Here is a 13,285-nt window from a genome sequence, read left to right on the forward strand (position 1 = left end):
ATCTTCAGTTCTTCATTGTTGTGGCTCCCCCATACCCTCGAACATGGAAACGGATGAGAGAGGTAGGTTCTACCTCTACAGGTTCTTTTTCTCTCCCTCAGTGGCCTAAAAGTGGGAGAGGGCATGTTTACTGACCACTGTCTTTCAAAGTGAGTACTTCGCATTCACACTCATGTTGTTCTGCCTGTTTAGCACACCTGTGGTTACCTGAAGGGTAGTTAGTCATCTCAGGAGAGAAGAGTAGAGGCTCAGAAAAATCCAGCCTGCTCTTTTATGTGGCTGCCTTTCCAGTCTTTGTTACTGCTCCTAAGTGTTCACCTGGAAAACCAATGAAATGAGATCTCGGGTCCGGCCTGAAACTGCCCACTTTCTTGCCTCCATAATCCCTCTTCCAAACTCCCCAAAGAGGCTGGCTGCCTCTCTGCAGTTTGCCATAGGAGCCAACCACTTGAGCTTCTGATTTCCTTATTCATAAAAACTTCACTCACATGTTATCCTTCCTCAAAGATATTTCATGACCCAAGTATTACAGTCTAAATAATGAAAAGTCATAAAGCTTTATACCCAATGTCAGTTTATTTTGTGAAGAGAATTTGATTGTACTTTAGGCTTTTTGTTTGTTTTTCCTTAACCTATAACTTCCATTTGGAAGTTCTAATGTGAGACTCAAATACATCGGTGTCCTCATGGTTTCAGAGTGCTCCCCCAACATCTGCTTCAGGAAGTGAGAGGGAAAAGACACCATCCTGGCATCTCACCTTCAATAGCTGACTGGACTGTTTCCTTTTGGAACCTCTCTAATTTGTTGCTGCCTGTTGGTCCCTGAACTCAGCTTTGGGAGCCAAAAAAGGCAAAACGTCATGACTGTCTCCACAAATCAACCTGCACTCTGGTTCTTCTCTCTTCAAAAATTACTAAACTTTGAATTCTTTGAACACATTAGGCCATTGACATCACTGGGCTTTCCCCAAACTTTTTTGCTTTTTCTCTTTTTCACTCTTTTTTTTTTCTCTCTCAGGATAACCTATATTTAAAATTAAGCTCAAATCACAGAGAAGTTAGTTAATATGGCCTGCTTTTAAAATTTAGCTCAAGTATCACCTTTGTAAAGAAGCAGCCAATCTGGTATTCATGCCTAGACCCCGGGACCTCCCCTATTACAGCACTCATATCACCAATCCCATCTAAACAAAGCATTGGACTTCTGACCTCCAGAGCTATATGGCACCCAACGTACAGAAAAGTGAAGTGTCTTTCCCAAGGTCACACCGCTGGTGGGAGGTGGCAAAGCAGAAATTTAAACCCATACGGTGTGGCTTCATGTTGCCCTACCTCTGTTGACTTGAGTCACCATTTCATGCTGGGCTAGACCTATGAACATTCATAGATCTAGGAACAGGATTATGGAAGTGGGCATTGAGTATACTGGAATGATCCTAATCAGAGCCTAGATTTAAAACAATAAATAAAACAGCTGCAGAGGACATGTTGAGGTACTTGGAGAAATTTCAATATGGCAAAACTGGGTTTAGCACAGAGCTTTCTTTATTTAAAACTAGCAGACTTTCCTTTACACTGTATTGCCAAAACTTAGATCATAAAGAGGGAGTCTGAGTAGAGTGTAGCTGGGCAGCTTGCCTTTGTCATCTACCAGACTTACTACCCTCTATCTGCCAATTACAAAGGACAAATAAAGTAGTTTTTTAATTCCCCAGTCTTACCATGTGGCACTGGAATGAAATCTTTGCTTCCTCATATACCGCTCTTCCTCCAGCTCTTTGAGGGCAGGAAATTTTGCTTTATTCATCTTTATATTCTCAATATCTAACACATAGATACTCTGTAAATGTTATTGAACTAAATTATTAATGGGCCAAAGGGAAAATGGTAATAGTAATGGAAAACAAAACATTTTCTTGTGCTTTTTCTATGTACTAGATGCCCTTTCTTAACAAAAATAGTTTTCTGATATGCTGAACTTAGTTTTCACTGTTTTGGCCTGTGTTTAATTGAGCTAAATAAAAATTATCAGAAATCTGAGTCTGGGGGTTCATTTAGCTGTGCCTGTAATTTAATGAAATTTATGTAGCCTGAATTTAGTAGCATTTGCATATTATTAAAAGTGTTTATATTTTGCTTATTATTACAGTCATAATAATAGAAAAGAAATTTTGTTGAAAGCATAGTACATTAGAGAGAAAAGATTATTCTAAGAGTATTCCATCTCCCTTGTTTAAAGCTACTATGGGAATACCCCCAGCCTGAAGATCCTCTTCTGGTACTCTTTTTATCATCTCTTTTCTCACAGTTTTGAGCTTAAAGTGAGACTTTTTTAAGTGTGTTTTCCTGGCATCTCATGTTTAACAGTGTCAGGGGTTTGTGTCCCTGGAACGAAAACTGTTTCTCCAGAGCCTTTTTTCTCTCAGCTTCCAGTGAAAAGAGGAGCGAGGCGAGCCAGTAGCTTACCACAAAGCAATGCCACCACAAAGGAAAGATTAAGGGTTTAGAGAGAGGTCAATGTGGGTTTTTCTCTAACTAAACACTTTCCTAAAGTTTCCTTGTGGAAAAATAATGAAGTCATCTCAGAGTTTTTAAAGAATTTTTATTTCTTTTTCACCGTCTGCATTCGCTTGTCTTCTCAGCATGGATGTTTAATCTTCCTAGGCTTTGTGAATTGGCCCAAATGAATAAGTGGTGAGCTGTCTCTCTAGGAGCTAGAGGCTTATTCTAAGGGCCTAATCACTGAGTAAACACATCTTTGCCCTCCCTCTCACAACTGCGATATAATAGTGAAGATTCTAGCACAGTAACCTGGATATTGCAGGGACCGATGCTTTGAAATGCAGAATGGTTGATCCTCCAAAACAGACAGTGCCTGATCTTCGCCTGCCTCTTTCTTCTTTTTTTAAATTAAATATTGCCAAAGAGATGCTGTTTTATTGCTTGATATTGTGCATTAGTGCCCTGGATTTCCAAGTTTAGTTTCAGTCAACACTGTCGACTGCACTTATAGGGAACTCTGCATGTTGGGTTTCTTGGTAGCCTCTTCAGCACATGTGTGTTTGGTTTGGAAGAGCATTTAAATTAAATCAGTGAGATAGCAATGTAATCACTAATCTCTTTCCCATAGTCTAAATGTTCCATTTCAGTGTTCTTTAGAGAAATAGGCATTTTAAAGATTTAACCATTGCCATTGTTTGGTTAGAAACATGCTGATTTCAAGTGGACTGCTCTCTTGTTCCCAGTGTCTCATTAAATGTAGTTGCTGAGATACGATCAAGCAGAATTAGAGGTTGACATCCCTCTGTCTATTCAGCTAGTGAGCTCCTAAGAAGAGGATCTCTGAGTTTGTTTGTGCTGCCAGGTTCACGTTCCTTTCCCTAAAGCAGCAGACTTCTAGATTCGTTTACTAAAAGTGATTTGGTATTGCTGCTGCCATTTGGAAGCTTTTTTTTTTGCTGTGGGCGAGGGGGTTTGCTGTGGTTGAAATCAGCATTCAAGTTTCTTTCATCACACATACTGAGATCTATGCTAGCTTAAGGATGCAAAGAAGACTGAAAGAGATGGGACCCAAACCTTGCACTTGAAAGACTTTGTCTAGAGGGAATATTGGTAAACAATTATAATACTAATGGGAAGATGGAGGCCCAGAAAAGGAAGCTCTTAACTCTGCCTAAGGGAATCAGGGAAGGTTTCACAGAGGCTTTTGCTTTGAGCCTTAAAGGATGAGTAGGAATTTATCAGATAAGTATCTCTCCAGTAATGTATCTGATTACAAACTTCCTAAAAAGCCAGCCACTGTTACCTGCAGATTTCCACATAGATGAAGAACCCTAAGTCTTTCTTACTCACCATTTTTATCACCGCTGCTTCCTGCTGGGCCTGACAAAAAGAGTATTTCAACAAATGCTTGTTGAATGAATGAATAAATGACCTGAAACATAGAAGCAGAAACTGTTGGAGTAGCTGAGCTACTTATACTTAGAAATCCTGTACTAATGCCTGTTACGTGCTGTCTCTGAGGCCCCAGGAGCACTGATGTATAACCAGTGGCCAGTCTGGCATCTTCATATTGAATAAGCACTTTTAAACCTTGCCTGTAGTGTTAGTGTTTTTATTAAAGAAAGAACGCTAAGTAAGCAGTACATGTACTGCTTACTTAACTAGTTGTGGAATTTGAGACAAGTCAGCTCTCCAAGCCTAAATTTTCTCATATGCTAATAAAGTTAAGAATAGCATTTTACAGGTTTATTCTGGGGACTAAAGTTGGTAATGAGTGTGTAACTAACTGCCTCCTCTTCATAGTAGATGCTTATGGAATCTAAACTACCTATGTGGCTACTTTCATCTAGTACAAAGATTACCTTTGGAGAAAATAGTTTAATGATTTCTTTTTTCATTATAATTTGCATTATTTATCAGGTAATTCCATCAGATATGTTCATCAGACTTAACTAACCTTTCATCAACTTGCGCCTTATATTTTTCTATAAATGTTTAGTATCTCAAAGTTGTTTTTTTTTCATTATCATCACATCCTTATTCAATATGAAAAGAAAAACCCTGAGCTTTTTTGAAATTTTTCTTTGCTAGAATTTCAGATTGGTTTATACATTATCTTTACCATAAAAGTTTATCTTTTTATTTCCTAGTAACTGTTCTTAAATTCAGCTCTTCTACAAGGTAGCATCAGGAACTAGTTAACAACAATTTAGGCTCTTTAATTGTTGTTGTTTTTAAAGCTGATTGATTGTTGCAATTTATGTTGTTTGGTTTAGTTTTTAGTTTCAGTTATTTTATTGAATGTCCACCTATGATAAGACACTTCTTTTAAAAAAACAAATGTCATTTCTTGAAAGCAAGTTTTATCAGGCAAAAGGAAAAGAGTAATTTTCCATATGAGAAAACTAATAGGACATTTTCTGAAATATAAACTAGAAAGAATTCATGTGAAGTGAACATTTTTCTACCCTTTCAAGGGGCAATTAGATGTTACATGGTCTTAAATAAGGACTTCAAAATGGGAACACATTAAGGGCTTTGAAATTACCTATAGGAATAAAACAGAACTTCATTTCAGGTTTTTTCCTTTCAAGTAGAAGAAACTATTCTGTGTTCAGATTAAAAACATTGAAAATATGTAAGACAGAGTTAATAGTTCAAAATGAATTTTTCCTTTACTTATAAAGTATGTTTAAATATGGAGAGTGGTAAACCCATTTTATTTTAAGAAAACATAATTCTTTTGCAATTTCTGCTTGAGATAGGCTTGCACATGTTAACAGGACTCTGTGACAAGTCTGTAAAATGGAACATAACTGTCCTAGCCTCTTTAAAGTATAAGGAAGAAAATTTATCCATATTACTAAATGCTTTAGGAACTCCCAGTGTTGGGTACTCTTTTAGGGAATAGAATTCAATTTTGTCTTTGCTGCTAATATTGATTGCTTATGCCCTTCAAGATTCAAGAAATCTTACATTAGTGGATATTTTAACTCATCAGTTTTTTTTTCTTTTTTCAGAGAAAGCTTCTTGCTATCTACCTCCACCATGATGAAAGTGTATTAACCAACGTGTTCTGCTCACAAATGTTATGTGCTGAATCTGTTGTCTCATATCTGAGCCAAAATTTTATAACCTGGGCTTGGGATCTGACAAAGGATGCCAATAGAGCAAGGTAATATTCTTTACAAGTTACGGTTGGGCTTCTTCTTGCCTTTTTTTTTTTTTAAGTCATCACTGTACTTGATTTTTTATCATCATAAGCATTTTCATCCTCGGCATTAAATTCTCTACCATTATATTTAATTAGACATAAGCTATTTGTTGTAGCTAACATATGCAGTTAGTTCACACTAACATATCTGTGAATTCCTTAACTTGCAAAGATTTCTTAAATTCAAGAATAAATAGAAAACCAAAACCAAAATACATTGTTCTCATCTTTGTGCAGTAAAAGAGACATAGTACATTTCTTTGTACTATATGTCCTAGTGTTGTAATATGTTATTAAACATTTAGAGAAAAGTCTGTTTTTAAATAATGTTTAGAAAAGGCAAGGCCAGTCTAACATATAATCCTACTAGTAAGTTTATTTTTTTAGTAATTCCAGTGAAGAAGGCAGGACATTCTGGACCAGGGCAGTGGAGTTGGTAATAGCGTAACTCTAGCATATGCTAATTGATGTAATCGCTTTATTGCACACATTCTTTTGCATACATCCATATTCTCAATAGAAAAAAAACCCTTTTCTAGCTGTCAGGGTAAATTTACTTAGTTTGTTAATCATAATATCTGTAAGTGGTGAATAATTCTTCGTATTTTGCCTATTTGCATTTCCTATCTGAAATATATTTCATCATATTTAATTACACACGTTCCCATAACATCCCGTGATACTACTTAGGGTATGTTAACACAATCATAACCATAGTCTGCTGGTTCATGAACAAGGAGATTAAATTAATTCATTTTAAGACAAGTCTGCTATAGTTACCTAATTTAAACAATTATAAGACAGTTAGAAATGGAATCATCTGACTTGTCTTTTTATTTTATGGCACACTGAAGTTTTGCTCACCATTCAGACTTTGTTTTATGTAAACTAAATATGCAAAGAAAGACGATTCTTTCCTTAAATTGTGAAGCAAAAGAATGTTGAAGCAATTCCTTCATCTAACACTTCATTTCTTTAAGCAAATGCTTAGGAAATTTCATAGGATGACTTCGTTCTGCCTTGGAAATGTCTCCTGTTATACATAAACAACCTTTAGCACCTGTATTTGTTTAAATTAAATCAGGCTATTACTCACACTCAGTTAAAGGTGATGAAAAGCAGTGCCAAAAACAGATAAAAATGCAGTATCTAAGGTCTTTCATGAGGCAAAATACATAGACTGGAGACTTGGCTAAATCTTTCACATTCACTGGCAGTAAGGAATCTCCTCCTTTCCTTTTATCCACAACTTGATGGAGAAGGAAACACTATTTCTAAACCATCTGTAGTGGCTAAGTTCAGCAGGCTACCTGCTGTTATTTTGTTCTATCCTCCATTTAATTCCTTAGTTCCTTTTATTTTACAATGACAAAAAATTGCAGTGTAGTTTCTTTTGAAAAACAGTGTTTGAGGGTTTTTTTTTTATGACTGGCAATCAACAGCCATGTAATTGCTTTGTTATGTTTTACTAAAGAAGTCTGTTAAGTAGCACAACTTTGATACACTAGTAATAAGAGTTTGCAGGTTACAGAGACACCTGTGGTGACCAAAGCGACAGAAGCTGCTTATTAGAAAGAGCCAGTACAGCTGTGTCCTATTAACTCCTTATGACACTTTTTTAAAACACAAAATAAAGGCCTTGTTTAAGGCTGTAGTGCTTATTTCTCAATGAATTGCAGGACTGACTGTGAAGTATGATAGGCTATTTCGATCTACGTTTTAAAAAATGTGGCATCCCGTTATTAAGTTACTGTCATGAGAATAAAAAGAAATGATATTAAAGACTGAAAATAGAAATATCAAGGAATTCAATTTAATAAACAGAACAATATAACTATTTCTGGGCATCCTTAATATACTGGGCATCCTTATTCAAAATCAAGTTCTGTCCATATTACAAAGTAAAAACTAGTAAGTTATTACATTTCTCTCTACAAAGTAACAAAATTATGTAGCTCCTTTCCATGTGCAGCTTCTCATTATTACTGTTAAGGCAAATGGGAAAACACACATGTTACAAACCTTAAGATGAAAATTCATTGGAATGGCATATTCCTAAAAGAGAGTAAAAGTGAATTTCCTTTAGGCATATAAAACTGTAAGAAAATTCATTAACCAGGCTGATGCAGAGCCCCAAGAAAGGGTTTACTTTTTAACCACGAGTTTCTTACCACCTATCATAGATTCATCTAAATGAAATTGTCTAATTGAGTTACATCTCTGTGGTCTTTCTTGGCTTTTTATCACCACATTTACCCAAAGGTGTTTGTGATGAAAACTGATGACACCATTTGATGCTATTAGCACTGAGTAACAAAACCTCAAATTTTTAATTCAGTAGAAGACTGTTGTGCTAATATTTATTGATCAGTGTTCTATATATCAAAAGTTGTTATGCTATCATTTGCCTATTACCAAAGTTAAAATGGGACAGATTAATATGTGGAACTATAGAAGAGATTGCTCACCATCACAAATAAGATTGTTTGCTGTGGGTTTATTTTTTGTTTGTTTATGACAAGTAAAAGTGTGGAAATAAATTCCTGGTGGGTAGCTTATCTGGTCTTGTATGTGGCTATTCTGGTTGAGGCTAATCATACAAATTTAGAGAATGCTGAACCTGTAAGCTGTTTAGTCTGGAGGCTTTCCTAATGGTTTTCTGGGACCACCCCTGATACAATAGCCAGGGGAAATTGATGCCCAAAATGGAGAGGGCCTTGCCAAACAAATTTACTTTTGCTTAAGCAATACTCTGATTAAGCTGCAGAGGCATTAGTTCTCCAGAAGTTACTGTGACTCTCTCATGTATGTAGAATATAAGTGAAGGATATTGAATTAAGTGAATGCTCTGATAGGGTTACTAGAGTGTCAATTGCTGTTATATTAAATTTCCTCATTTCACTAATAAACTAGAGTAAAAAAGAAACAGATTTCTATAGAATATCACTGTTATATACCCCTGTGAATTTGATGATTATGGGTTCCCCAACCTCTAAAATGATTCTAATAACTTCTTTTCTAAGTGAAATACTTAAGTTAAACAGTCTGTATCTGTATGAAGTGGATTAGAATAATTTCTGAGTTGATCTTGGAATATTCCAAATGTGAACTATGACATTATATGTTAACTGTAATGATTGTGTAATGATTGTTGCAGTGCACGGGCTCACTAAATCGTGATCTTCAAGAGGGGCTTACTCATTTTATTTGTCTCATTAAATAAGGAACTGTGCAAAATTTTAGGAGAAAGAAACTTAATTAGCATTTGGCAAATGAATTTGTTGGGTCCAAGTCTACCTAAGAACACTGTTTATAATTTAAGTATTGTGTATCAAAATGGACGTTTCTTTCTTGGAAAACTCTGAACAGTCTTGTTGGCTGCCATGTCTAGTTGGATTTCAGGCCCATTGTTTCTAAAAGCAGTGAGCAGAAAGTCCTTGTTAGTCTTAAGAGGCGCTAGAGAATATAATTTTCTGAATATCCATTTCAACTATTATACTGATAGAAACAGTGAAATATTCCTATAAATGAAAGAGATGAAAGAGCTAAAAACAGATAACTAATATGATAATAAATAAGGTGATCCTACAAATCACTTCTGGAAGTGGCTAAAATATATCTTAAAAAAGGTCTGTTCAGAACGTATCCAGCCATGTAATATGAAAAATAGAGACATTTATTGAAGAATATACAAGAAACATTGTACACAGGACAATGACACCTTAGTCCCCTTCAATGTATGTACCTTAGGAACTTACACAGTTCTCCTAGTTGCTGTCAGCTGCCCTGTCGTATTTTCCTGAATCTCATCCATGGTCTGAAATCTCTTCCCTTTCAAAGGTGATTTTAGTTTTGGGAAAAGCCAGAAGTCACAGGGCACCAAATCTGGGCTGTAGTGGGGCTGAGTCACCTGGATGATTTGAAGTTTTGCAAAAAACTCCACACGAGACGTAATGCATGAGCAGGTGCGTTGTCATGATGAAGCTGCAAATCACCAGTTGCCCATGGCTGAAGCCTTCTGAATCATCCAAATGGTTTCTGTGGAGGAATGTTCAAGCTTAACACAAAATTTGATGCAGATTCATTGCTCTGCTCACTATAGTCATTTTGAATGCTACAGCCACACTGTACACATGCTCAGTCAGTGGTATCTACAGCCCCCACTGACTAGTATAGTGAAGTTGTTATTGTTCAGGCACATGCATTCTAGTCCACTCTCCTTGGCTGCCAGGTTCCATCAATGTCGCACAAGCCGTTCTCATATTAACAATGGCTGGGCTTTTTCTGGACAGACCTTGTATTTATTTCATATTTATTCATTGAATAAACATTTAGTGAATATTTAATATGAACCAGGGATGCAGTGATGCAGGGATGCAGTGCTATGCAGTGATGACAAAAAGTTGAAAAAGATACAGTGCTAATGCTCAAAACACTTGCATTCTAGTAGGCGAGACAGGGAGCTAATAAGTAATATGAAGTATGTACAAGGTGTTTTGAGAGTATAAAGAAACTTCATAGTGAGTTACCCTACCTAGGGGCCAGGAAAGGACCTAAAAGAGAGGACACAAAAAGATGAAATTAGGAGTTTACTTTTTCTATTCAAAGATTTTTATTTTAACAGCATTTCAAGTTTATTGGGTTGCAGATATTTGTTATTCTTACAAAAGGATATTGGTATTTTTAACCTCATCATTAGGTACCTGAAATGAAGGGCCAGTGGTTTACAGAACTATGGACAAGAGAAAAAAGATAGAAAGATCTGGCCAGCTATTATATTCCTAAATGGTTTGAACCAGATTGAGGATTAGGGTCAACCAATCAGGGTGGAGAGATCTCAAGAAGTTGTGTGGTTAATAATTCCACCCAATTTTGGTATATGCTTACAGGCAAACAATGGAGCAGAGATCAGATACTCTTGGGTTATGTCATGTAGAAAACCATCATAGATTTAACTAATACAAAAAATATTTTTATCACAATATATTTACAGTACATGAGTTCTTGGGCTATGAAAGAATAATTTCTTAAAATTCAGGACAGATATCACCTCTAGGAAACATTGCCTCTCTCCACTCTTCTCTTGCCTCATTCTGAGTTAGAATGCATATTCTGCATGCTCCCATAGTATCCCTATACTAACTGTATTGATGGTTCTCATTACACTGTATGGTTGTCCTCTATCTCCCTGCTAGATTGCCAGTTCCCCAAGAGAGCTATGTCTATAATCTCAATGTGTTACACAGTGCTTTTTTAAAAGTAGGTATTGTATTGATAAACAAATAATCTCTCATAGGCATATTGGCTAGTGCAAAGAGTATGGGAAATGCTGCTGTATCCTTCTAATTGTATGATTTCCCCCATAGTCATTAATAGGACTAATTAAGCAAAAACTCACTCTCCTTGTAGAATGAATTAAAAATGTCTACACTGGGTACCATGACTTCCACTGGCCTTGTAGCACCCAAGAATATTTTGGCCTCTGCTCCTGTGTTGGGTACCCACAGGCCATCTGGAAAAGTGACTTGAGTCCCCCCTAGATGAGTTCATCCATTGGTTCCAGAGTTTCTTGCCCAGACTCATCAAGTCTCTATGAGACCCCTGAAACAACTGACCTCTCACATCAAGTCATTCTGTGATGGTACTCTGAGCCTTCTCCTGTGGTACTGGCACTGATTAAGTAAACATGTTCATAGGACCAGAGTGCTGGGCTGGCTATATGGCGAGATATGCCCAGCAGCCAGGCAGGTTCCATGTGGGCACCATCAGAATTAAATATAGATAGCACTATATAAAACACCTGCACAATAAAAAGCATTTATTTGCTTTCTTCTGTTAGACCCCCACTAGCACATGAGTGCCCTCAGTGTTAAGCTGTAGGTTCTTCGCTGAAATTACTTCATCAAGGAAGTCACGTAACATAGTAGCACAGTAAACCCCCAGTACCGCTTGTAATCAGTAAGTTAATAGATATCCCTTGATCTCACCAGAAGTGCTCACAAGGCAAATGTCTCCATTAGTCCATCCAATATAGATACTTGTTTAGATTATCTAGTTCTAAAAAACTTAAACATTGAAATGACTAGCATAATGTCAACTGGGTAATTAGCCGGCTATGGGTGCTGAAGAATGAGTTGCTTACATGTGAATACATTCCTGAGGTGAGAATGTTTCGCACATCAGTGTACATGCTACAAAGTGTTAAATCAGTCGTTGCACACCACTTCTAAGCAGTGTGCACAGTAGCTGCAAACTTCACAAGGAATTGCTGACAACGCCTGATTTACACAGCTTGCATGTAACATACATAGCATTGTATTGAGTTTTGCGTATACAATACCAGTGTTCACAGACAATTCTAGTGCCTGTCAATATTAGCTCTTGAACTTAATGCCCTTGGGTGCAATATTTCAGGTAACTGTAAACTTCTGCTACTGTGCTGACAGGTACTTGTTAGCCTTAACATTCAGTGGTAGTTTTCTGCATTACTTAATCTTTGACAAGAGTTAATTGACTTAGAGTTTTTATTATTAGTAGCTGTCTTCATCTGCCTGTTCCATGTCAGTAATTAGCCATATTCACAGTGGTTTACCCTTAATTCCAAACTAGTTAGTAGTTCATGCCTGGCTGAAGCCTAGCTGACCATGTTACTCTAACCCCAAGCTCCCATTTGATCCAGCAAATGTCACCCAGGCGCGGGGTCTGCATGGGAGACACAAGGAGGGTTAATTTACAGCTGCTACCCTAGGAACAGATACGGAATCTGCAGCAGTCGCTAAGAAAGCAGATGGGCATGTTGTGGTTGGGGAACTAAGACTTCCAGAGAGCCTTCCATGCCAGACTTCCATATGATTTTCCCCAAACTTCTTTATTCCTTTGTGCTATGTTTTCCTTCTAGTACTTTTAAAGGAAATGTATTGTCATCCTAAACATCCCAGGTCAAGGGCTTAATTAATGCTTTAAAATAAAGGTTCCAAAACACCAGGAGAGGTTAACATTTTCTCCCTGGTTTGTTTTGTGAAGAGGGAGGAGAGAAGGTGAGGAGGAACCCCTCCTGTTCCATGATTACATCCTACCCACTCATTTTCTCCTTTTCTCCTCTGCTTTTGATTTTTAGTGGCAGTCTTAACAGAATGTCAAGATCAATTTGCAGCATGGTTTAACTCAAGGTTTGCGTTCTGCCAGCAGCAATTGTCCCTGCAAACAATGCCGTGTGTTCTTGTAACTTCAGAAGCTTTTAGAAGGATCATGGCAAGGGCAGCATCTAATGACTTTATTAGTGTAGGGTTTCAAGTGGGCTCAGTAATTGTTCATATCTCTTTGTCAGCAAGTCATAATTACTGCTAAGCATTGTCCAAGGGTGCACTTGTGAATAGTTTCCTAATAGTACTGAGAGGAAGGGAAGGAGGGGAATGATAAGAGGTGATGGCCTCTTATGATTGAGAGCAAGCCAGTCTGTGTACAGATGATGGCTAAACTGTTTATAATACATTCTTTACTCTTTTTAAAATAGATTATCCTTTTAAAAATGTTCTTTGAAGTAATTTTAAATTAGCAGTTTATAAGCCA

At 37.0% G+C, this 13,285-nt stretch overlaps 1 protein-coding gene across 1 annotated transcript in view; it reads left to right on the forward strand.

Moving 5' to 3' along the window:
• The window catches only part of FAF1 (Fas associated factor 1), a 412,428-nt gene that overhangs the window by 284,514 nt on the left and 114,629 nt on the right, over nucleotides 1-13,285 (forward strand). The window contains exon 13 of the mRNA XM_045857312.1: nucleotides 5,523-5,677. Within this exon, the coding sequence (XP_045713268.1) occupies nucleotides 5,523-5,677 (155 nt within the window). The remainder of the gene's footprint in view (nucleotides 1-5,522; nucleotides 5,678-13,285) is intronic.

The sequence above is a fragment of the Phyllostomus hastatus genome, unplaced genomic scaffold (assembly GCF_019186645.2).
Source record: "Phyllostomus hastatus isolate PE091 unplaced genomic scaffold, TTU_PhHast_1.1 phas_contig_147, whole genome shotgun sequence".
Lineage (NCBI taxonomy): Eukaryota > Metazoa > Chordata > Mammalia > Chiroptera > Phyllostomidae > Phyllostomus > Phyllostomus hastatus.